Genomic DNA, 22,828 nt, shown 5'->3' with positions numbered 1-22,828 from the left:
CAATGGCTACAAGTTGTGCCACCTATCTTTTCATTATTTCCATGTAAAGGTATTTTTCGAAAGTTTGATCCATAGAAGGAATGGAAGAAACGATCAGATGGAATTTTATTCTAAGTTTTCATAATATCTGTAAGGAGGTTAATAATAATGCTATTTCTTTCTATTTTAAACTATTTCACAATGGTCTATAAGGAGTTTGTTCACGAAAACGCTAGATGTCTCTCTAGGAGAAGCATGCTGTTCTTAGTTCGTACTTGATTCCATACAAAGAAACAGGCCTTTTAGTAGCAAGTGACACTTAGACATAACTATGGCGGCTGATTAATAGTTAAAAGGAAACGTAGTTTAGGTAGTTGACGTAATTGTTTGATTTGCTAAACACCGTTCTTAACAGTTTGTTGTTGATGAAATTTCCAGCTGTTATTGACCTACTGCATTCTCAGTGCACGATCCATGGGTTGTGATTCATCAGTTGTTCACCTGTTGACGCGGAATCCAATCCAGGTAAACAAACATGAACGGATAGCTGTGGTGATTAAAGACTAAAATTATGCCCGTATTTTTAGATCGATAATGAAAGCGGGTGGGAATGGAGAGCGAGCACCTCTGAGGACAGTGCTACAAAACTTTCTTAACCATGTCGAAACACTGGAGAAGAGGAAAAATGGAGGAGATGATCAGTATGATAAAGAATTCCAAGAGCTTAAACTCTTGAGTGAGAGCCTGAAAGGGCTCTCCATGTATTCATGCAAGGAGGGTGAAAAAGAGGTTAACAGAAGAAAAAACAGATATAAAGATATATTACCATGTAAGTACATTGATGTTGCTAAAAAAAAACAACCAGTTTATCATTTAACTTCCAAATAAGTTTTAAAAAATTGACTGACATTGTAGGTATTTATGAATTTTCACTGTTTCTTTTAAACTAATTCTATTTACATTGTTCTAGTTGATTGTACAAGAGTTATTCTAAGTGAAATAGCTGGAATCCCAGGGAGTGATTATGTCAATGCAAACTACATACGAGGGGCCAGTGGTTCCCAGGCTTACATAGCTAGCCAAGGTCCTTTAGTTCATACGGTCACAGATTTCTGGAGAATGGTAGTTGAGTGTGATGTTCAGGTAAATAATTCCTACTTACATCCAATTTCAAATAACTACCTGTCAATTTAACTTCAATTAACCCCTTAATATTTTAATTAGGTGATAATCATGGCTTGCAATGAAGAAGAGTCGGGAAAACACAAATGTGAGTGTTATTGGGCAGAGAGTGATAAAGAAACTAGATCATACGGGCCATACACCGTCAAGCTTTTGAAATCAAGACGTATGTGCAATGATTTTAATCTCAGGACGATGGAACTTATTTATGTTAATGCGACCGGAGAAACAAGTAATATTTATTGATTTGTTTTGTTGTTTTTTTTTGTTTTTTTTTCAAGTTAACCGGTATGTTAACGTTTTACTCCTTGCAGTTACGAGAACCGTTGTACAGTTCCATTATTGGGCGTGGCCAGATCATGGTGTTCCGGCTTTGGTCCGACCGTTGCTTGACATGGTGCGGTTAATTCGTGATTGCCAAGCCTCGGAGACCCTTCCGTTATTGATCCATTGTTCGGCGGGATGCGGGCGGACTGGTACCATTTGTGCAATCGATTACGTCTGGGGCCTGCTCCGCGCTGGGGTACGCATGAACATTAGTAAACTCACGAGGGTTATAAGATTTATTTATGCTTTTGTCTTGTTAATGCTCCTTATAGAAATTAATGGAAAACTTCAGTTTATTCGAACTGATTTCCGATATGCGCCGTCAACGTGTAGCAATGGTTCAAACCAAAGATCAGTATATTCTGGTGCATCGAGCTCTGCGAGAACTTTTTATTGAACAACTAAAGATGATTGATGCGCATCCGTACGAAAACTTGGATGTTAATGGCCATCCATTGATTTGCCCACCGCAAGAAATTCGCATTGACCCTAGCTACGAAACAATTTTCGTGAAAGTGAATCCAACTGGTAAGTAAAAATGTCATCACGACATGGTAGTCATTCAGTCACGTAATTCATGTACTTTTAGTTTTGGAAGTGAACGAAGAAGATGACGTTTGTCACGAAGAGCCTGTTGATCAAATTCCTTGGCCTGTTCTGCAATTCCAGTCTAACCTGACGCCAATCAACTCGGCCCCTCCATTGCCAGACAAAAAGAAAAAGTCTGGGGGAACTTCATCGGGACAAGGATCACCCGTTTCCAATCCCGGTGACGCAAAGAAAACAGTTTATGTTGGCAGTAGTGAAAGCAGCTCAAAAGAATCGAGTCCGCTTACAAGCCTTGAACGTACCCTGCTCAAGTCTTCCGACACGGATCCAACCAATGATAGTTTAAAAGAGGAGGAAGAAGTTTTAAAACCGAAAGCTTCGCCCAAGTCTGGTCTGACACGGAAGTCTAGCATATTGAAGATTCGTGCATTCTTCGAGAAATCTCACTCCGAGCCGCGCACGGAAAAGAAAGCGAACATTGCGTGCACTCGGAAAGCCAGTTCATTTCGTCTTCGAGAAGGTCCTAAATTCTATCGCTCTCTCGAAGATGATCATCCGCTTCCATTAACGGAGAAGACGAAAAAAGAAGCGAATGAATATTACTCTTCCAAGAAACTGACGGTGGCCCTTGGCCCGGAATTGGATGGCCTCAACGGGTTTCCTCCGTCGACAACCAATAAAGAAACTCAACTTCTCTCCGCCTCAAATGCGGAAAAGAATCTGGACGAGAAACCCTCCCTTCCTGTAAAGCGAAGCAAATCTATGAAAGTGTACAGAGGCTTTGACATTCGGTCGGATTCGAACGAGTGCGAAATACCTACAACATCCCAAACTCTAGAGTCAGCAGCTGCCCGAGAGGTTATCGTTCCTGCGACTTGTGGTGTAGTCCTTAGCAAGACACCATCTGTCACTTACATATCTTCCAAAGATAAACTGTATCAATCGGTAGCGGAGAGCACGGCGAAACATGTCCGAAAACCGCCTCCGGACCGATGTATCAATTATGAAACCTCGTTACCTTTGGCGACTAGCAGCCTGGATCGAGGGAAAGAACAACGCTTTGCGAAACCCACCTCGTTCCCTGGATCGCCAACGACTTGCGGCTCGCTCGATCGCGGGGTTGTCGAAAACAAGATTACGCCGACTTACGTCAACGTTCTGATGCGCAACCAGGTATACACGTCCAAAATCTTTCACGTTATTGCTAAAACTAAGAATTTTCATCATTACTATGACAGGAAGTAGCGAATACGACGAAACTGGACAGCGATACCCGTCAGTTGCTGCATGACTGCCAGGCGTATCTCATGCATGGTGATGGAAGCGACATGTTGCCGTCGGTTGAAGAGAAGCATCAAAGATCTACGCCCCATGTGAAGAAACACAAGAATCAGCCGTTGAAGGAGAGGAGGCATAGTTTTAAAAACGCTGTCGTGCAACATCCGGATCACCAGGAATCATCCGCATCGTCTTTGTCGTGAGTTTGAAGAACATATTTTAAGTCATAGACGATTGAAATGTTACACTCACATTTTTATTCTTCTTGCTTTTAGAAGGGAAACTGGCGAAGAGAATTATGCTGTTTTGGAAAGCTTTGACAAGGTCATGCAATTTGACGATGAAGAAGCAGCAAAGAGTCGATCCGGCAGAAAGATTCACGAATACGAAGCTATCTGGTTGAGTTCGAAAAAATCTGCTGCCGGTGTCCCCGCATCCGAAACAGCTGTTGAAAACACGGATACCGCCGCAGGTCTGGAGACGAAAGATTCTGTTTTCGTTCAGAAATCGGATGAAATTCGGCTGTTACTCAACGAGTTGCAGAATGCTCATTCGGAAGGCGAACCAAGGCAACCGTCTCCAGTCGTCATACCGATGCCGACTTACAACTTTCTGACTCACGCAGAGAATCCATCCAGTCCCCGTTTACATCCCGATCGTGTGTTGAGCGAGTTACAGGAACTGGTGGAACGTGCAAACCGAAACAAAGAAGAAACCGCCAAGTCGGAGGCTTTCGTTCTTCCGACTTTGTCAATACCGCCTACCCTTCAAAGAGTCAGCCCTTCTTCGCCATCCACGCTCAATCCTTTGCGCCTTAACCCACAATTACCTGTGTCCCGAAAAGATGTCCCTTCGCCTACCAGTCCAAGCTCTTCGCAATTCTTCGTTCCCGCGCCTTCCTCTATTTTGAATACCCCGTCGCCTGGCCTAATTTCACCCATTCCAATCAAAATAACTCCGTCGGCCCCTTCGCCGCCCATCGCGCCTTCTTTTAGTGCAGCAGTAGGACCGTGTAGATCTTCTCCGAGTGCAACTGATGCGACCCAACAGCCCGCTACATCTAATGTATCGATTACAAAAATTTCTCCAAAATCAGAGCCACAGCCGGTAGCCTCGCTTCCCGTTACCAAGGCTGAGCCGAAAGCTCCAGCGTTTCGGCCACCTCCTCCGTATCCAACCAAATTTTATGTCAAGATGCCGTCCGTGTCGAAGGAAGTAACAGCCATTGCTTCAACCAGCGCCGTCAGTTTGATCAAAGCATCGCCCCAAGTTCAGCGGAGAATGCCACCAGAGTACAAGGCACCGCCACCGGTGAAGCACGTCACCCAAGCCAAGGTGTCTCAACCCGTTGCCCCTCCACGTTCCAAGCGACAAGTAACCAGTGCATCACAGCTTCCTACCATGGTTGCATTCCCTAAAGGCCCTCCGATTCCGACGCGGACCTTTTCGTCAGCTGCCCTTCCGGGTATTGATGTTGACGCCGTGGCCGCCGTGATGGCGGCCGCTGAAAATTCATCGGCTAGAGGGACTTCTACTGGTGGTTCTTCCTCACCCACCACTGCAGCAAACAAAGCGTTGAGCAAAGCATTAGGGAAGTTTCATGCTACCGCTGCCAGTTTTAAAACGAAGCTTGCTCAACTGAGTGACGGAAAAGATGGCGGAGGAGAATTGCCCGCCGTCGCGGCTTCACAGTCGAAAGTGGAACGTGAATCTAGCTTTGCAAAACAATCAGGTGGGTAACAGAACTCGATTGGAACAGAATTCAGTGAATCGCTGTACTGACCATTTTTTTTTTTTTCCCGATTAACCCTTGCAGATGGAGCAACAATGATGAACCCGTCAGAAGCAACTTCGTATGCGCGAAAGAAACAGCATTATCTGTGATGAAGCAATAACTTTGGGCAACTCAGTCGGCCGTACACCTAATCTTAAAATGCCTTCGCAATCATTCAGTTCACAGGTGGCCTTTTAAAATCCGATCAGTAACAGTTATGCAATTATATCAACGTCCTTAACTTCCATAAAATATGACTAGCTAAATTGTTTTACATTGTACAGAATCTTTTCCCTATAGAGCCTTTTGCAACAAAATTTCTCGCGACAGCATGTTCATGACATTTACCTTGTACTGTGAATAAATTAGCCTTCCCTGCTAGAATTGTTTCTAAAATAATAATTTGTCCGATTGTAATTAAAGGGCTTTCTTGCAATAAACCATGTGTCTAACGGCTATATTATTTTCAGCTTTTCGTGAGAGAAAATGTAGCAAATCGAATAATTTTTCGATTTATGTACACCCGATAATGTTCTACAAATGTTTTAAGTTATTAGACGATCGGAAAGTCATCTACTTTCATCATATCTCGGTTTCTTCGCTTGGTTGACGCGATATCATCCTCACTTATTCGATATTGTGTTGGAGGAATGAGGGCACCGGCGACACATCGTCCTTCAGCATTGAGGAAGTTGTAGGTTGCGCACGCTGTTTCAGTTGGAGAAATTTCCAGGCTGATGTGTTTTTCTTTCATATATTGAATTATTTTGGAGCTAACTTGTTGACCAGGATTACCTACCCCAATCACAAGTATATCTATATTTCAGGGGAGAAAAAAATGCTTGCTTAAACTTTGTGAGGAGAATGCGAAAGCAGTTATCTTACCAATTTTTGGCTCCAAAGTGTAAAATAGCGATAGCGATTCCTCGTTGATGTCTTCAGCAGTGTTGACATCCCAGCTCAGAACCGATTTCGGAAATATTGCTATTGGCCTAATTCACGTCAGGATTATGTGTTGGAATAAATGAAAAAAAAAAATATATACAGTAATAAAAAAAAAAATAAACTTAAGTAGAGGAATGAACTGACAACATCTAAATTCAGTAGATTACATAGTAATAACTGTATACAGAAACATTCTATCAGACAAAAATATAATAAACTTGCTTCTTCATAAACATTTTATGAATAAAATAAATAAATACCCAATTGCCATCATTCCGTTGCTAAGTCTGAAGCCTGCCTGTTTGGATAAGTGATAAATTCATGATGGAATACATCCATTAAAGTTTTTTTTTTTCTTTTTGTTAGTCATCAAAATCTTACCCTGCTATAGGAATTGATCAAAATGCCCAAACTTGTATCTTGATTCACAATGGTCATGGTGGATTTGTCCGTATCATTAAGCCATCTTCGTGGCACAACTGTAAAATGTGATGTGCAACCCCTACATTTTCAAAGCCTTGTTGAAAGCAAAATATACACAATAGAAAAATTCTAGATTAAATACTTTAACAGTTGGTTGCATAACGTATTACATTTGCGAAGTAAGCTTGTCATTTTTTAGTAATGTATGCCGATGAGTAATTATTGATCCGATATTCCGATGGTAGGATTGTTCGAGCGAACTAGCAACTTTAAAATACAATAGTTCTATATCATAGAAATTGAAAACAATGCCCAGTTATTTTATGAGTAAACACTGAACTTAAAAGTTAGATAACACCTTATTGACGGATTGACGGAATTTATAATTTCCAAAGAAAACAGGAACACATGCACAGCACAGATGCTTCGTAGCAGACAGAAATAGTGCGATATCTAATATTTTTTCGTGGATAAAAAAAAACAACACGTCCCACCAGTATCCAAACCCCATCAATGGATCACAAACGTACAGACGTAATTTATTACCATAAACGACTAATATAATTTTAGACGTTACTTCGAGCAGACAAAAAGGATGTAGAGAAACGGCGGGCAAAGGAGCCCGCCAGTTTTGTCTGCACAGAAAGAAACACGTCACAAAAAAAATAATACAGTCTATATAGTCAAATAAAATACAAGATACCGAAACGAAAATATATAGAATGAAAGAAAAATCAATGAAAAAAAAACTAAAACTAACTTTACTTTCAATTTTACAATTAATCGAACACTCAACCTATTACCTTTGTTGCTAGATTTTATGCTAATATTTTGAAAATTTGTTAAAGCAATAAAAAGCTTCAAGTATTGAAAGGAAAAAAAAAATGGGTTTTGGATGGATTTTCTGATTGAAGAGAAGTTTCGATCGGATTGTAATTTTCTCTCCCCCTGCTCGGCCCCACGTTGATCGGGGAGCTTTTTCATCGATTCTGTGCGGGGATAATTTTTTTCGGTGCGGTGATTTCGGTGCTCATTGCCATCCCCGATAAGACCCTTATAGCACCGCTATAAGACCGAAATAAGAAAATTTACAAATTATCCAAAACATCAGTACTTAAGAAAATGTATTATACACACATATCATTTGTAATATCACACATTATTAACATTATTTTATTATTTCTATTATTTAGATATTTTATTTAAGTATGCGTTAAGGGTATAAATAAAAACTGAAACGTACATTTTCGCCCCTTAAAAAATTATGGGGGTGCCTTTTTCATCATCTAAATTGGAAAGTGGGAGTTACCCTGAGAGACCAACTGCACACAGTGGGACCCAAGTCACGTGATTTTGTTGACCTATCAGAAGACAAGGTCACTGATGAGGCAATCCCCTATGGCTTAAGCGGTGCTTTGTGCTTTCGGTGCAGCACTGGTGCTAGCAGCGCACCGCACAAAAAAATAATCCCCGTACCGAACGACCCGATTCTCTTTTTTCGGTGAGGGTTTGCGGTGTCCCCGATTAGATTGAGATCGGGGCCGAGCCTACTCCCCACCTCAAAAAAAAAAACTTGGCACATAGCACAATAAAGTGCGTCTGCAAGTGCAACGAGCTCATTACAAACGTGAAATTTTGTATAGTTGTATACGTCACCTATTTTGTGGATATGAAGCAATAAAGGGAACCTTTCTACAAAGTCTTTGTTTTAGTTGTTTGAATATAACCGTAGAGTATTACCGTTCCTTTGGGGCACTTAATAGACTACAACAGCGATGGAACTAAAAAGTAAAGTACCTTATTTTAAAAATTCATACATTGAGATGGTCTGTATTTAAGATGCTTCTACAGATTCTGAAAACATGAAATACATTAGCCTTGTTACCCTGACGGTACAAAATGCAGCACTTGGATTGAGCATGCGTTATGCCAGAATAAGGGTGGGAGATATGTTCCTCTCATCAACAGGTAATTTTTTAATCCACAGGTTGCCTTTTATGTTTCAACTTGTAAACAATGTAAATTTATCATCACCTATTAACTCTATTTCTTTCTAATGTAGCGGTCTTGATGTCAGAGTTTGTTAAGCTAATCTCTTGCCTTTGGCTTGTGTACCATGAGGAAGGAAACTCACTCATGAAACTCAAAGAAGCTATAAACATTCAGATAATCAAACAACCTCTTGATACATTGAAAGTTTGTGTACCTTCAATGGTCTATGTTGTACAAAACAATCTACTGTATGTTGCCGCCTCCCATCTGGATGCAGCCACATATCAGGTACCATGGGAGAAGGCAATCTATAGAAAACAAATTGTATCAACCATCTCTCTTTCTTTCTCCTTAGGTCACATACCAGTTAAAAATTCTCACCGCTGCCCTCTTTACAGTGGCTATATTGAAACGGCAGTTGATAGCTACCCAATGGACAGCATTGGTAGTGTTGCTGGTTGGTGTTGCTATGGTACAGAAAAATTGGCATTTACATCAACTTAAATAGACGATCGTTAGAAGTACGAATGTAGATTAATTTGAATTATTTTGAAGGTTCAATTAGCCCAGACCGAGCCGGAAAAATCGGATAAAACAGTCCCATCTGGCCCTGAGCAGCACCGATGGGTTGGCTTCAGTGCTGCGTTATCCGCCTGTGTATTGTCTGGGTTTGCCGGCATTTATTTTGAAAAGATTCTTAAGGTAAGTGCCATGAAAGAATCGCAAAGAGTTCTGTACGATTTTTGCTTAATAATTATGTTTCCTTGGCTATGTTTAGGGATCCAATGTATCAGTATGGATGCGAAATATCCAGCTGAGCTTCCTGTCTCTTCCATTCGGCTTGTTCACCTGTTTGCTCTACGACTGGAGTACCATTAGTTCGCAAGGATTCTTTTTCGGGTATGACGCTTTCATTTGGTACCTTGTGACCCTTCAAGCAACGGGAGGACTATTGGTAGCTATGGTCGTTAAATACGCAGGTATTTCCTACTGTCTCATATTCACAACTTGCTCGTTACATAAAACGATTTTCTTCATTGCAGACAACATCCTGAAAGGATTTGCGACTTCGTTGGCAATCATATTGTCCTGCGTGCTGTCCATTTACCTGTTCGATTTTAACTTGACCCTACAGTTCTCTCTCGGTACATTACTAGTAATGGGTTCAGTGTTTCTCTACAGCTACACTCCGCCCAAGAACATGCATGCTCAAGCTGATAAAATTTGAGACTAGTATCTCAAAAGTTGCTCTCTATTCCATTTCTGGGAGTTAATACTGTCCATTTATTGCACATTATAATATTTGCTGTTTTCGTTAACCGATGGTGGTGGTGGAGAATGTTGAAACTATTTTTCCCAGTTATTGTTGCTGCATCAGGTGCGATAGCCATACGCCTCTCATTCTATACATTGCATTGCGTTTGAAAATCCAAGAGTGTGTTTTTGTGTTGTTTGATTAAATACAATTTTTAAAAATTTAGAAAGAAAACTGTTAAAACAGGTATATTAGGAAACTGTCAACTCGTGGCGAAAGCTGCTTTGAAAGGTCGTGAAATTGAATCGTACGAGGTTTAATTTTTTAATATTTTGTTTACCAGAATCTCTTTCAGTTGGAATGAAGAAGAACTTGATGGTAATTTCTCTCCGGACGCTTCAAGGCTATACGGACCTTGTTTTAACTGTCAAATCCGGAAGCTCCAGATCGAGATTCTTTATCCGTATCTTTCCTTGCTTCAATGGCGTGATTCGTGTTGATTCGAATCAAAGGCAAGGTCGTCGACAACTGATGCGTAACATCCGAAAAGGGACTGGAAATACCAGTATATCAGCCAGCCCACCAGAACGGATGGCATTGCACGCTTTATTAAGAATCATGTCTCGGTTACTGATTCCTGTCGCAATAATCATCCACTACTCGCAACATTCCCCCCCTATGGAAACGAGTTGGCACTCGTCACAGTGTCGACATATTCTTTCTGTACGAGAGAGGAGAAAAACTATTTATTGGTAATGAAAGAATTCTGTTTGCAATGCGGTTACAGTTTACAAGCGAGACTAAATCGTCCCACGACCAATGTCGTCGAGAAGAGTTGGTCGTTTCGTTTTCTTCTCAGACACCTGGCTGCATTTAGAAATCGAGAACACACTTCCTTACAGCAGACGACTACAGTTCGATGGCGTGAGAACCCGTCAAGCGATCGTACGCAAAGATGGCCGATCAAGTTTTAATACAGATGTGCCAGTCGAGGAGAAAGTTTGTTTTAAAATCATCATAGAGGTGAAAACTTGCCGTGCAGGCCTCTCCCAAAAGAAGGCAAGACTCCACCCACACGTGTTAAACGAGATAAAAGTTAAAAAGAGAAACGTTTTCTTATTTTGTAATCGTTTTTAATTCACAAAAACACTAGCACAATGATACGCAACAGGCTGCGTATCTAATATAGGACGGTATGGACACGTATTTGAAGAAAAAACAAATTGATTTTGCCGACAATTACGGATGGTGGCTAAGGCATTAAGAATATACGAAAAAAAAAATGATCAAGAAGGAAAAAAATAATATATAATGAATCGTGCACCATTTACAGTAAAAACAGTGAACAAAAAGCGAAGTGCGATTTTGGGGGGTGGCGTGTGCATTTCACAGAAATGTGTCTCACGAGTGGTTCACAGTCCACAAACAAAACAAAAAATTGATTGAAATAGAATCAAATGAATGTTTAACTTTTCTGGATGTAAAAAAAAAAATGTAAGAAAATTTGAAAAAAAAAACTGAGTGAAATAACACAAGCACTTTTGCATAATAATGGAAATGATGGTTTGGCAATGGACGTGGCCATGTCAAATTGGATTATTCGAGATTTCAGTTCTTGTCTTTCCGTTAGATAAAATGAAAATGGAAGTCTTTAAAAAGAAAAAAATGAAAGCTATTTTTGCTTGTTCGCAAGATAAATCATCACATCGCACGTTATCTTCACCGGAGAGTTGTGCGTCTTCTCCAAACTCGGTGCTCAAAAGAAAAAGAAAAAAAAAAACCAAAAAGCACAATATTATCGATTGCATCATATAAAAAAGCTTTTATCTATTTTCTTTCGAAACCATTCAACGTCATTCATGCCGAAGGAATTAAAACAGAAAGAGAAACAAGGACATTCAGTACTGGGTAGGCTATAACATTAAAAAAAAAAAACACATACAAGAAAAATTATTAGTTTAACAAACACAAATTGTGCACTGTGTGTGAATAGCTCGTTTCAATTGCAAAACCAAAAAAAACAAAAAAACGACTGACGTGTGGACGTAGATCGCGATAGAGTAAGCACCGCGGCCATGTTTTTTTTTCTCTCTCTCTCTTCAACCTCCTCATTAAAAAATTGAATAAAAAACTTTGAATGTCTCAACATTTCTATCTAATATCCTATTGTTGACAAACGGTGATTACATACAATAGGAATTGGTCGACTGGTCCATGCTGAGACGAGATGTCGGAGAGAAGCGACGGTGCCAAAGAAACATTGAGCTTTCCCTAAACTATATTTTGACTGACGATGCATTCATTATGCATAAGCCCCTTCCTCCTCTGTTTTTTTATTTTTAATCTGCCATCCAATTAAGTGTGTTTTGTCTTGAGCGTCTGACTACAGTACGTGTTTACACAAACCGACCAAACAAAACGAAATTCTCTTTTTTTTTTTAAATGTCATGGTTTCATAAACAAACAAAAAACAAAAAACATACGGATGTGTGCGTGTGTGTTGGGTGTGTCTGGTCCTTGACGAGACACCAAACAAACCGGCCCCCAAACAAAGTGTGTATGGCTCTACAGCTGATTGGCTTCGCCCTTGTTTTGATCGAAGAAATCGAGAGACTTGAGCACTTGAGAAACACGAGGAATGAGGTCCTCCTTGTAACGCCAAATGATGGTGTCTTTGACCAGATGCTGCTTGTACTCTGTGTCGCAACTCTTCTTCAACGTGCTGACGCAATCGGCGCGGTAGTGCTGCAAATGGGCCGTCTCGGGTTCGACGGGATAGGACGTGCACCCGCCGCCCAGACACGCCAGAGGGAAGTGATTGTGCAGCGTCAGAATCTTCTGAACGTTGTGGAAGCACTTGACGTACTGATTAGGTTTCGTGTAATTATAGCTGCGGTAGACGTGCTGCAGCATGTGCATGTGGCGCGGGATGTTGGCCTCCCACCTGTGCGAATGTTCGGCATCGTCCCAAAAGTAGACGTTGCGGAAATTATAGGACGCGCGCGTGTAATTGGCCGCGGCCAACGATTTCGGCACGATGATGTCAATCAGTTCGTTCCACGTCTGCACGTTCTTAGGCAGGATGACCTCGTCCGTGTCCATGAGCGCGATGTAGTCGTAACTGTGCAGATTGCGGTACAGGCAGTCGTTGTACGGGATCACCTCGTTCTGGCGCTTGCTCGTGATCTTCGACTTGAGGTACATGTGACGTAAGCCGGGCACGTTCGGCTGTTCGCCCGGCAGCGTGATGGGCGTCAATTGGACGCGGCCCGTCTGCTGGTAGTAGCGCAACACCTTCGAGATGTTCGGATGCACTTCCAGCTCGTAGAGGAAGATCTTGTCCGCGCCGAGTAGGCCCAACAGTTCGATCCACTCGACCAGGCGGACGCTCAGATCTTCCCGCAAGAAATCCAGCCCTTTGACGCAGACGGCGAAACGGCCTTTTTTGGCCGGCACGTTGTTGTTGACCCGCAAATTGTTGGTGGGCGGTTCGCAGCCTTTCTCGGTCAAAGAAACGGAGATGGGCACTTGATCGAGCGGCAATCCCTTGTTGGCCAGGACGGCCGCCGTAGGCAGATGACAGGCCATCAGATAAGGTTGAAGGAGCCCCTGTTTGTAATTGCCCCATTTCTGGTTCCAGACGTACTTGTACTCGACGACGGGCATGACGACCGGATCTTTGGCCGCGTCGTACCACAACAAACAATGCGTCTTGACTGTCGGTTCAATCCGGTCAATCATTCCGAGAATTCGGATGGTCGCCTTCGCAACGGCTGGCCGGTTGTCGTGATAAGCTCCGTACAAGTAAAATGTCCCGTTCGATGACCGGAACATTTGCCAGTAACTGTTTGAAGACAAATTTTAATTTATTTATTTTTTTGTTTTTGTTTTTGTTTTTCTTTTTGTTTTACGATGAAATATTCAAATCATTTTCGAAGAGGATAATGAAACGGTTCAATGACTTGCTATATTCTATGCATGGCAAAACTCACTTGTTATTGAATTTGATGTCAAACACGCTGGGATAGAAGGCGCACGTGTGATTTTTGCCGTAGATCTTGGCCTTTTCACGAAGCCAGAACTCGAAAGGCACATTTGGAACACGTTGCTGGATGAACGGCGCCATGTCCTCGTCGTCGGTGGGTTTCGTTCGATCGATTTTGACACCGGCCGGATCGGTGCTGGTGGCGGGTTGAGTGGCCGTGCCGACGGCCACTCCGCTGGAGGCGGCCGTTGAGGTCAACGGCGTCTCTGTGACCTTCTGCAAGAGGAGGCGGGAATTGACAGGTCCGGCTCCGGCATATCCCGCACCGGCGCCACTTGACGAAGAGTCTGCCGACCCGTGGCTCGAGATTTGGAAAAGGCCATAGCAAAGGCAAGTCCACACGACAAGGACGTAGACGGAACGCTGGAACGGTCGCAAATGATTGCCGCCGGCCAGCAGCGGCCATCTTGTCCAGTGACACATGCGCAAAATTTGTCCTGTACGTCAAAAACAAAAGAGATTTTTGTTTTTGTTTTTTAAATTATGAATATTTAAGTATAGTTTCAACGCTATATGAGGGCATGGCGAGTCAACTCTCCAAAATTCATTTCTCTTAATTTATTCTGATCTTCTTTTCTACTGCCCCCTCCCCCTGTTGGAGTGCGAACGAGAGAGGATGTGCAACAGGTGATATCGAAACCGATCTAAGAATATTTAACAATTTTTCTTTGAAGAAAATGTTTAAAAAAAAAAAGACTTGAAGGACGTTGCAACGTGTAAACGGAGTTTTTTCTGATGCTATAATCTTTTGAGTGCATCGTGATGTTTCGTTCACATTTGCATTATACGTGTTGCATCCTTATCGCGATACACACACGAAACGTGACTGTAGAAAACATTGATGTATATCTTTTAAATAATTATTATTTTTCACTGAATTTGCATTGAAAATCAGCAAACATCCAAATCAAAATGGGTATAGCCTTTTTTTCAATTTTTTTGTTGTTGATGATGTTGTGGTTGGTCTAAACAGGTTTTTCACGCCATGTCCCTAGAATGAAAAAATCCAATCAAACTTGATGGCTGTGAGAGAATACAATATTTGGGGTTGGCCAAGGACATAACTTGTCGATCCGTCAGGGCCGCTGCCGGGTGAATAAACACTACCAGAAAATAATCATAAAACACGTGCAAAAAGACTTTAAGCTCCTCCAAGAGTCAAAAACAGCCACACACACACACAAAATCCCAAGGTAAAATTTCAAAAAAGAACAAAACAAAACAAGTTGATTATTATTATTATTATTTTTTAAAAAGGAAAAGATTCCGCAGAAAATATAACGACGCATCACACTTTATACATGATTCATCATTGTTTGTCAGACTTTTGTTTGATCCCCTCCCTTCTCCGCCCGCAATGTATAGTTGCGTCAACATATCGAATGCACACACACACATAGCGTCTGTTTGTTCGGGTGAACGCGGTGTTGACGTTTGCGATCAAAGCGCCGGTATGTAAATAGGTATATACTAATATACATTTCGAATGATTTTGGATGAAGGACATTGCTGAGCAAATGCCATTCAATGGCCGAATGTTTGCTTAATTCATCGCGTTCGCGCGTTTAGACGAAGAAGAAGAAGAAGTGAAAATCGTAAAAAAGGATGGCCACGTCACGACCTTGCCACATTCGGCTGACGTCAACCTTGGCATCGAACGCCGTTGGCATCGAGGGCATCACGAAGCGGGAAAAAACATATATATATTATTGCTAAATGGCTATGTATTCTCATGCTGGAGGCTATCTACCTGTACACACACGTCTAGTGGGCGCCAAGTGTAAAAGAAAAGAAGGAAAACAAAATGTATGTATACATGTTTTTTGGCCCTTCTTGAGTTCCACTTGGCACCAACAGCCAAAAACTAAACAAACCGACAGCACGATTTCACCTTCACATCAACGGCCTAATTATACACGTTAATCGCCTTTCATATTACGCACTTTTCTTTGGCGATCATCTTCTAACATCTCAAGTTTTTTCGTGTCGCATTTTATATACCAAAAGGAAATCACACCATTCAAATCTTTAACGACTGGGTAGGTTAAGGAGAAAGTCAGGAGAAAGCGGACCCCCTCCCTTGTTTTTTTTTTGGTAGCTCCCCCACGTACCTCACCGTAGCCCAGAAAGCCCAAGCGTCGAACCGACCTGAATAACGGAGGCCATCACCCCCCAAAAAAAAAAAGAAGGAAACATCCAAAGTTTTCATGACGAAAGAAATGCCAAGAGAAAACCGAGGGGCTTTCTTTTGAATATAAACAAATCATGTAGACTATAGTATACAGTATAGATAGACTATATATATATTACGTATCTAATTTACATCTGATACACAAGTTTTGTTTTTCTTTTTTGGCTTTTAGGTCGCTCCCCCTTTTTTTTTTACAGGGTCAAGCAGCTGAATAACTCTTATAAACTATCGACATTGAATATAGACAAACAAATAAATAAAACAAAACTTAAACCAGACGTTTTAACAAAATTGCGTCACCCCCGCGCTCTTGTACAATCGCAATTGTTTCACTCCGCGAGAAGAGACGAAATGCCAAAAAGAGGGAAGGAAGGGGGGAGGGAGACGCTATATAATATCAATGCTGTTAGTCACGGGTGAATCACGCGGCCTTGCTCTCAACCCTCCAGCAGCAGCAGCTGCTGTGAAGAAACAATGGCGCAGGGTCTACCCCGGCTCGGTTTTGTAAATTAACGAAACTGCTGCTGATTTTCAATTGTCTTGCAAGCAAAATTTCAGGGAGGGGGAGGGGGGAAGTTTTTTTAATTGGAGAAATGAAAACAATGCGCGCTATCCTACCATCAGGATTGTCAAGCGCTCGATGGTCTTATATAGACGAGGGCATTGAGAACATTGTGAAATCCAAAAACAAAATCCAAATCAAATCAAATGCCTTGATTCAAATGAAATGTATCCACGAGACACGGTTTGAAATAGTTGAAAACTACTGTAGAACTCGAAGAAACCTTGACATTTGCTTGTATGCGAAGTTCTAATTTTTGGTTTCGACATCGTTCTTCAGCGCGTTGATGTATAAAACAAATCGGAAATCGCATGCGTGAGCCGATGATTTGCTGCACGTCTATACGTGGGCCGGTGAAACGATCACGTACCGTTGAAACAGGTCGATCAATCGAGGACAATGAACCGTTTTTTTTATTTTTTATTGAATGGTTGTCTTTTAGGTGAAGGCGATTTTTGAATAAATTGCCCCATCATCATCAGCCATTCAAAAAAAAAAAAATTGTTTTTGTTCTTTTTCTTCAAGTTTCCGCAAGACTTGTGGTGTTGACCAGGAAAAAGAACCAACAAAACCAAAAAAAAGGAAGAGGGGGAGAAGGAACAGGTTGGCGTGCGAAATCAAAGTCCATATTAAAAAAAAACAAATCACAGCGGTCATCCAACAGATTTCAATATCAAGTAGAGTGTATACGACATCAGTGGATCGGCCCTCATTGCCCACCCACCTCATTCCTCGTTCCCAATTTCATGAAAGTGGGTTTCCGGGCTGCCCTATTTTTGTTTTTCATGTATTTATATTACATTTATGTTTGTTCTTTATTAAGTTTACAAAACAATATTTTACACATAATTTTTTCATTTATATAATAGATGAATTAATTACCAGTGTTTTCTAAATAGGTAAATGTCATCCCAGGGCCTGGGTGGGAAAACACGATCTAATATCGGGAAACATAAGTCCAAAACTTAAAAACTTATAGGAATGGATAAGATAAGACCATTTCCAAAAATATCAAAACACTATGGAAGAGAACCCATTTCCATTGGTAGGCGGTGCGGTTAGCGGGATCTGTAATCCCCACCCCGAATAATACTTAATATTTAAATAATTTTCGAAAACATAAGACCAAAATTAATAAATTTTACAAAATGGATAGCTCTTATCAAGAGCTATCCATTCAAAAAGTAAGACAATTTCATAAACAAAAAATTTTGCAAGAACTTTTAGTTTTGCGCCAGAGATATACTCGATCCATAGACTAAGTAATAATTTCATTGTTTGAAACTTTTAGTGCAGAATATTTTTCATAAATTATAAAAATAGAAGCCCTTACAAGAGCTATCCATTTATATAAAATTTATTAATTTGGTCCTATAGTTTCCCGAAAAAATATTTAAATTTCCCGTATTGCTGGGAGAAAGGGTAACTAGACCCCTAAACTCACCGACCTACCTGAAAAATCCGAAGCGGTTTACTTCCAATAAGAAATTTGACAATATTTTACAGAAAGGAAGATCTATCAAGATATACCATTCCTAAATTAAAACTTTACTTAAGTTTCCCGATTGTCCCAAAATCGGGTGTGAAACCGTTTTCTCCAGCCCGCACCAACCCAGTTGCCCATGAGAGTTCATTCACAATAATTCTGATGGAAACACACCGATGTTTAATTCATTCCTGTTTATAAATGAAAAGCGATTTAATAAAGGTATAAGTAGTTAATACATAAATAATAAATAAAAAACAAAAACGAACAATAACGAAAAATATTCATACACAAAAAAGTTTTAAAAAATTCAATGTACTAAGTCTATTGGATCTAGTATATATACTAGAGCGCAAAACTACAAACAACGTCTGTCCAAAATTTGTTTGTTTAAAAATTATGTTAATTATTTTACAGAAATGGATAGCGCTACTAAGACTATCCATTTCCAAAATATAATTGTTCCTATAGTTTCCCAATAAATTATTGAAATAACGTATTTTATAGGGGGTTCCTGACCCCTAAACCGCACCGACCACCCGTAAAATGGCAAGCGGTTTACTTTCCTAATTAGTACACCCTAACAAAATTTTGCAGAATTGGATAGACCTTATCAAGATTTATCCATTCCTATAAGTATTAAAACTTTACATATAGTTTTCCCGATTCCCCAAAATCGGGTTTTAACCTTTTCTCCGACCCACCAACCCAATTGCCCGTGGATGACAATCACAATATTATAATGAAAACACACCAATATTAATTTATTCCTGTCTAAAAATTTCAAACGATATAATAAATACAAATAGTTTATAAAAAATAGTAAGTTAGAGACAAAAATATAAACATAAATAATCATAAATAAATAAACAAAAAACAAACAAAAAGGCGGCAGCCACACTCCACACACCCACACCCCACAGGCCACAACCACAACAGAGGGGGGGAAGGGTAAGAGGAAAGCCAACAGAGGGCCGGGATAGTCCCACTGGGATGTACGGGTGACGGTCTCGACCCTTCGAGACCGTCTCGCGGAGACCAAGTGGTTCAATATTAAGCTGACGTGTGTATATACAAACTGATGGGTATCCCTCAAGGGCTCGCCATTGCGGGGCGCCGCTGCCGAAGGCAACAAGGACAAGTCATTTTCTTTGTGTGTGTGTATGTGTGTGTCTTGTTTATTACTGTACATATGAAAAAAAAAAAAGAAAAGAAAAATTACCAGTGCGCGGAAGCCGACCATTATTTGTCTTCGTTGTTGTTGTTGAATAACAAACCGAAGTTGGGCCGCGATCTGGGACGCTCTGATTATATTATACATGTATATAAAAGGCTACAAGAGAAACGTCCGAATCGTCCGGCTCACGCAACCGCAAAATGGCGACAGCCAACTGGACCCACGGCCGTACCACGCCGTACCAACCGAACGGGACCATTTCTTTTCTTTTCTAGCGAATCCTCACGGCATGAATTCACGCAGCCGAAGAAAAGAAGAAGAAGAAAAAAAAAAAATAAGGTGGGACGCGCGAGAAACTTACGACCCAAAAAAAAATACACACACACACACACACACACTGGCCATCGGTTTAAAAGGGATATTATATATATCTGGCCTTACAGCATCACGCCGCCAGACGGTATAGTGTTTACATTTCGCTTTGCATATTATATAGTCTATACGCGTGTACGCCAATTATAGGTGACTAGACAACAACAAAAAACTAAAACAAAACAACAACAAACAAAAAAAGAGATAGTGGGAACGATCTAGAAACAAAAACAAAAATCTATTTGACCGGGGGGGTTCTTGCCTTTCTAGTTGGACAAACATTTTGGGAATTATATAGCAGAATGTTTGCATATCAGTAACATGCGTCACGAAAAAATGCTAATGTCTTATATTCCGAGAGCTAACGGGAGTTTTGCCAGATGATTAGAGAGAGAAAAGAGCTGATTAAAAAAGATTTGAAAAACGTAAAATGGATGGCCTTTGAGCATCGTATTGGACAAGGATGTCGCCGAGAAGGCAGCAGTGTGATTACACACCGGATGTGACAGCTCATTTGTGTCCTTGAAAAGCAGGGGAAAAAAAAAGGAAAGGTGTAAACAAAAAGGGATTCACGAACGCACAGGAAATTAGTAAATATATCGGAGAAAATAAATAAATAAAGGAGAGGGGGGGGGGAGGGAAAACGAGTCTATATACGAAGACCATCATCACCTGGAAATATCATCGCGTCTATACCTGGAGGCGCAAAGAGCGACGGCGAAGGTCTACTGAGGCTGTTCACCCCGTCGCCGTACCAACCGGCGTCGCTTAGGTTACTTTCAACCATCAGCAGATAAGTTAAAAACAAAAGATGACACGATGTAAAAGAAAACAAAAAAAAAAAAAAAGAACAGAACAGAACCAAAATGTGCAGACCTCAAAGAATTTCGGATGCGGGAACAGGAAGAACGTCTCCATGTTTAAAAAAATAAAATAAAATAAAAATGGCATCCCTGGGAAAAAAAAACGCCTGGACTCACGAATCAAAAGTCATCCCAGTGCCGCACGGATATATAATACAGACACAAAAGATGAGCTCATTGCCGATGACTTGGCTTTTTTTCTTTCTTTCTTTCTTTATCATTCGCAATATGGAAAAGAAGGGGAAGTAAGGATCACATCCGTAGGTATAAAGAGTATACGGAAGAAGAAGAAAGGACCCATCGCCACGCAATCAAAGTGTCGTATAACGATTTTCATGTGTGTGTGTGTAGACTATTATACATGCTCGTGCGTGAGTGCATCTCCATTTTTGGGATGTTTTTATGTGTCCAACATATTGAAGAGAGTCGATAGATTTTTCGTTTCCCTGGGCGCTCTTTTCGGACTTGTTAATACGGGGACGTTGTGCTGTGTTTCCTCGTTCGTGTTCACTTTATAATTCGTGTCGTCTCCAGGTATAAACGTGATCCAATAAAATGAAATTGTCGAGTAGATATAGACGACCCCAATATCGCGTATAGACCGATATCGTTGCCAAGGGGAGATGCCCATAGCCAAAAAGAAAAGAATAATCATCAAATAATAAAAAAAACAGCACATAAAAATGTGGAGTTAAGTGAACGTGCATTGCGCCACTCTCTTCCTGTCTAAAAAGCTTTGGTGTATAATACATGTATATATACGCACTCGACTGATTTTCGGATCGAGCACACGGACCCCGTTACAAAGCGAAGGGCCACCGTGCAAGTCTCAGCGAAATTTTCAAGTTTGAAGAGCAAACAACCCAATGCGCCAGATGTTCAACATTTTGTATACCACTCGATACGTTGCCGTGTGCGCACCAGCCAACATTGCGGTCTTGATCATTAAAATGATGGTATATTATAATAAATTTCGAGTGAAAAAAAGGGGGGAGAGAACAGAGTCTCTATATTGCATTTGAGTTCTATATCATCGATTACGTTGGTGGTCGTTGCTATAGACCTTCCTCATCGTCGCTATTGCCGAACCCCAATTTCGAAAAGGCATAGACGCTCGTTAATAGAAGAATGGATATAAAATATATATATTAGAAAAAAACAATTGTATTTTGTTGAGATCATTAAAATCAACGATTTTTATTGTGAAAAAAGGAAAAAAAAACAAATGACGAATTCGGATGTTTGAATTGTACGGTGGCGTGCCTTTGACGGTGGGGCGTGAGTGTGCACGTCAAGTGCTCGCAGCTCATGTCTATTTCAAATGAAAAGGGTGTTGCCATGGGTTTGATGTCACGTGTTTTGTGTACGAATTGTGGATGCCACTGACCGGATGCATATCTTATTTTTCTGTTTCCTCCCCCCCCCTTTTTTTTTATTGTTTTATCCTATACCGTGCGAGTTCTATATAACGTTCCAGCTCGACATCTGTGTGCGAAATTGCAAGAGGTAGACGAGCTGGAACGGGGAGCGCGTAAATCGATATTTCGAATATTTCAAACATGTTCCACCAGGAAAAGCGATTTGATTTGATTAGATTTTTTTGTTCTTTAAAAAAATTCTTAGTAAAAACCTTGAGAACAATAAAAAAATCAACAAATAAATTGATGTTTACCTTCGGCCATTTTGTTGTGGATCTTTCGGACCGGATGGTTGTTATAAGAATCTTCGTGCGGCGATTCGTCAAGTCCAAACAAACACCATGTCACTAACAATCAATTTTGAATTGTGTTTGATCGAATCAAAAAAGAAAACACCAAAACAAAACTGAACTAACAAAACGGTTAGATTGGGATGTTGATGTTCTTTGTTTCACTTTTGTTTTGAATTGATTTTCCAATCTCCACGGTCTAATGTAGGCCTATTATACAAGCGTAGACCAACAAAGTCCTCTCTCCACAATCGCATCGGCACAAGAACGTATATTAAGAGTGGTGTTTGATGAATATAGCAAAACTACCTGGAAATCGATATATCGAATTTCTTTTGTTTTTTTCTTTTGTTTTTCGGAAGTACGCGGAAAAGCCAAAAATGGGGCGACCAGCTGTTTGGTTTTTTAAAATTTTGAATCGGCAATGGAGAGAAATATAGGAAAGCAGCGTGACTGTCGAGGACGCTGCTCCGACTGCAACTGGTTTCCTACCCGAGTTGAACAACGGACTTTTGGACTCTTCGAGCGGCCTCACCATTTCATAACGCCGCCCACTTTTTATTTTTTTTTTACTTCTCTTCTCTCTCTCTCTCTTTCCCTCTCTTCTTTTTTTTTCTCTTCCTTTCTACTTCTCTGTCTGGTTTCGTTTTTTTTTTTTAAATGTTATTCATTCTCCCTCACCCCAACCAGCCAAACAAAACAACAAAACAAAACGATTTA

General features: G+C 40.7%; 4 protein-coding genes across 6 annotated transcripts; 2 read left to right on the top strand and 2 right to left on the bottom strand.

Annotated features, from left to right (window-relative positions):
- Nucleotides 1-230: 230 nt before the first annotated feature.
- LOC116930215 lies at nt 231-5,547 on the top strand. Of its 2 annotated transcripts, XM_032937609.2 has the most exons (11): nt 231-349; nt 418-504; nt 567-808; nt 950-1,122; nt 1,204-1,393; nt 1,476-1,684; nt 1,761-2,016; nt 2,078-3,210; nt 3,276-3,514; nt 3,591-5,047; nt 5,132-5,547. In XM_032937609.2, the coding sequence occupies exons 3-11, from the start codon at nt 574-576 to the stop codon at nt 5,197-5,199; spliced, it is 3,960 nt and encodes a 1,319-aa protein (XP_032793500.2). In that variant the 5' UTR covers nt 231-349; nt 418-504; nt 567-573; the 3' UTR covers nt 5,200-5,547. The 2 variants fall into 2 exon arrangements, with proteins under 2 accessions (XP_032793500.2, XP_045024153.1); XM_045168218.1 differs by lacking the exon at nt 231-349 and having other exon boundaries at nt 356-504.
- LOC116930217 (NADH dehydrogenase [ubiquinone] 1 alpha subcomplex assembly factor 3) lies at nt 5,531-6,932 on the bottom strand. 2 transcript variants are annotated; one of them, XM_032937612.2, is made up of 6 exons: nt 6,816-6,932; nt 6,600-6,742; nt 6,416-6,536; nt 6,295-6,332; nt 5,975-6,081; nt 5,531-5,905 (listed from the first exon to the last, which is right to left on the bottom strand). In XM_032937612.2, exons 2-6 carry the CDS (start codon nt 6,647-6,649, stop codon nt 5,643-5,645), a joined length of 579 nt encoding a protein of 192 aa, XP_032793503.2. In that variant the 5' UTR covers nt 6,650-6,742; nt 6,816-6,932; the 3' UTR covers nt 5,531-5,642. The 2 variants fall into 2 exon arrangements, with proteins under 2 accessions (XP_032793503.2, XP_032793505.2); XM_032937614.2 differs by having other exon boundaries at nt 6,416-6,551; nt 6,628-6,742; nt 6,816-6,832.
- A 1,096-nt stretch (nt 6,933-8,028) lies between these two features.
- LOC116930219 (UDP-N-acetylglucosamine transporter) lies at nt 8,029-9,929 on the top strand. Its single transcript, XM_032937616.2, has 7 exons — nt 8,029-8,245; nt 8,309-8,425; nt 8,520-8,737; nt 8,805-8,921; nt 9,005-9,151; nt 9,228-9,429; nt 9,493-9,929. The coding sequence occupies exons 1-7, from the start codon at nt 8,233-8,235 to the stop codon at nt 9,675-9,677; spliced, it is 999 nt and encodes a 332-aa protein (XP_032793507.2). The 5' UTR covers nt 8,029-8,232; the 3' UTR covers nt 9,678-9,929.
- An 882-nt stretch (nt 9,930-10,811) lies between these two features.
- LOC116930218 lies at nt 10,812-22,603 on the bottom strand. The gene is made up of 3 exons (XM_045168217.1): nt 22,073-22,603; nt 13,697-14,186; nt 10,812-13,548 (listed from the first exon to the last, which is right to left on the bottom strand). The coding sequence occupies exons 1-3, from the start codon at nt 22,080-22,082 to the stop codon at nt 12,270-12,272; spliced, it is 1,779 nt and encodes a 592-aa protein (XP_045024152.1). The 5' UTR covers nt 22,083-22,603; the 3' UTR covers nt 10,812-12,269.
- Nucleotides 22,604-22,828: the final 225 nt, after the last annotated feature.

The sequence above is a fragment of the Daphnia magna genome, linkage group LG1, assembly GCF_020631705.1.
Source record: "Daphnia magna isolate NIES linkage group LG1, ASM2063170v1.1, whole genome shotgun sequence".
In the NCBI taxonomy this organism is placed as follows: Eukaryota; Metazoa; Arthropoda; class Branchiopoda; order Diplostraca; family Daphniidae; genus Daphnia; species Daphnia magna.
The sequence above is the reverse complement of the archived record's forward strand: the minus strand, read 5'-3'. Positions and strand labels throughout refer to the sequence as shown.

What these genes read in the sequence shown, in the direction of transcription:
- LOC116930218 (XM_045168217.1), bottom strand. An exon ending in GACATCAAATTCAATAACAA is followed by an intron (nt 13,549 to 13,696) that starts GTGAGTTTTGCC and finishes GTCTTCAAACAG; the next exon opens with TTACTGGCAAATGTTCCGGT.
- LOC116930215 (XM_032937609.2), top strand. Translation starts at nt 574, where the DNA reads ATGAAAGCGGGTGGGAATGGAGAGCGAGCACCTCTGAGGACAGTGCTA. An exon ending in TAATGCGACCGGAGAAACAA is followed by an intron (nt 1,394 to 1,475) that starts GTAATATTTATT and finishes TACTCCTTGCAG; the next exon opens with TTACGAGAACCGTTGTACAG. An exon ending in ACGTTCTGATGCGCAACCAG is followed by an intron (nt 3,211 to 3,275) that starts GTATACACGTCC and finishes TTACTATGACAG; the next exon opens with GAAGTAGCGAATACGACGAA.
- LOC116930219 (XM_032937616.2), top strand. An exon ending in TGGATGCAGCCACATATCAG is followed by an intron (nt 8,738 to 8,804) that starts GTACCATGGGAG and finishes CTTTCTCCTTAG; the next exon opens with GTCACATACCAGTTAAAAAT. An exon ending in TGCTGGTTGGTGTTGCTATG is followed by an intron (nt 8,922 to 9,004) that starts GTACAGAAAAAT and finishes ATTATTTTGAAG; the next exon opens with GTTCAATTAGCCCAGACCGA.
- LOC116930217 (XM_032937612.2), bottom strand. Translation starts at nt 6,649, where the DNA reads ATGACAAGCTTACTTCGCAAATGTAATACGTTATGCAACCAACTGTTA. An exon ending in TTATGCAACCAACTGTTAAA is followed by an intron (nt 6,537 to 6,599) that starts GTATTTAATCTA and finishes TTGAAAATGTAG; the next exon opens with GGGTTGCACATCACATTTTA. An exon ending in TGATCAATTCCTATAGCAGG is followed by an intron (nt 6,333 to 6,415) that starts GTAAGATTTTGA and finishes TTATCCAAACAG; the next exon opens with GCAGGCTTCAGACTTAGCAA.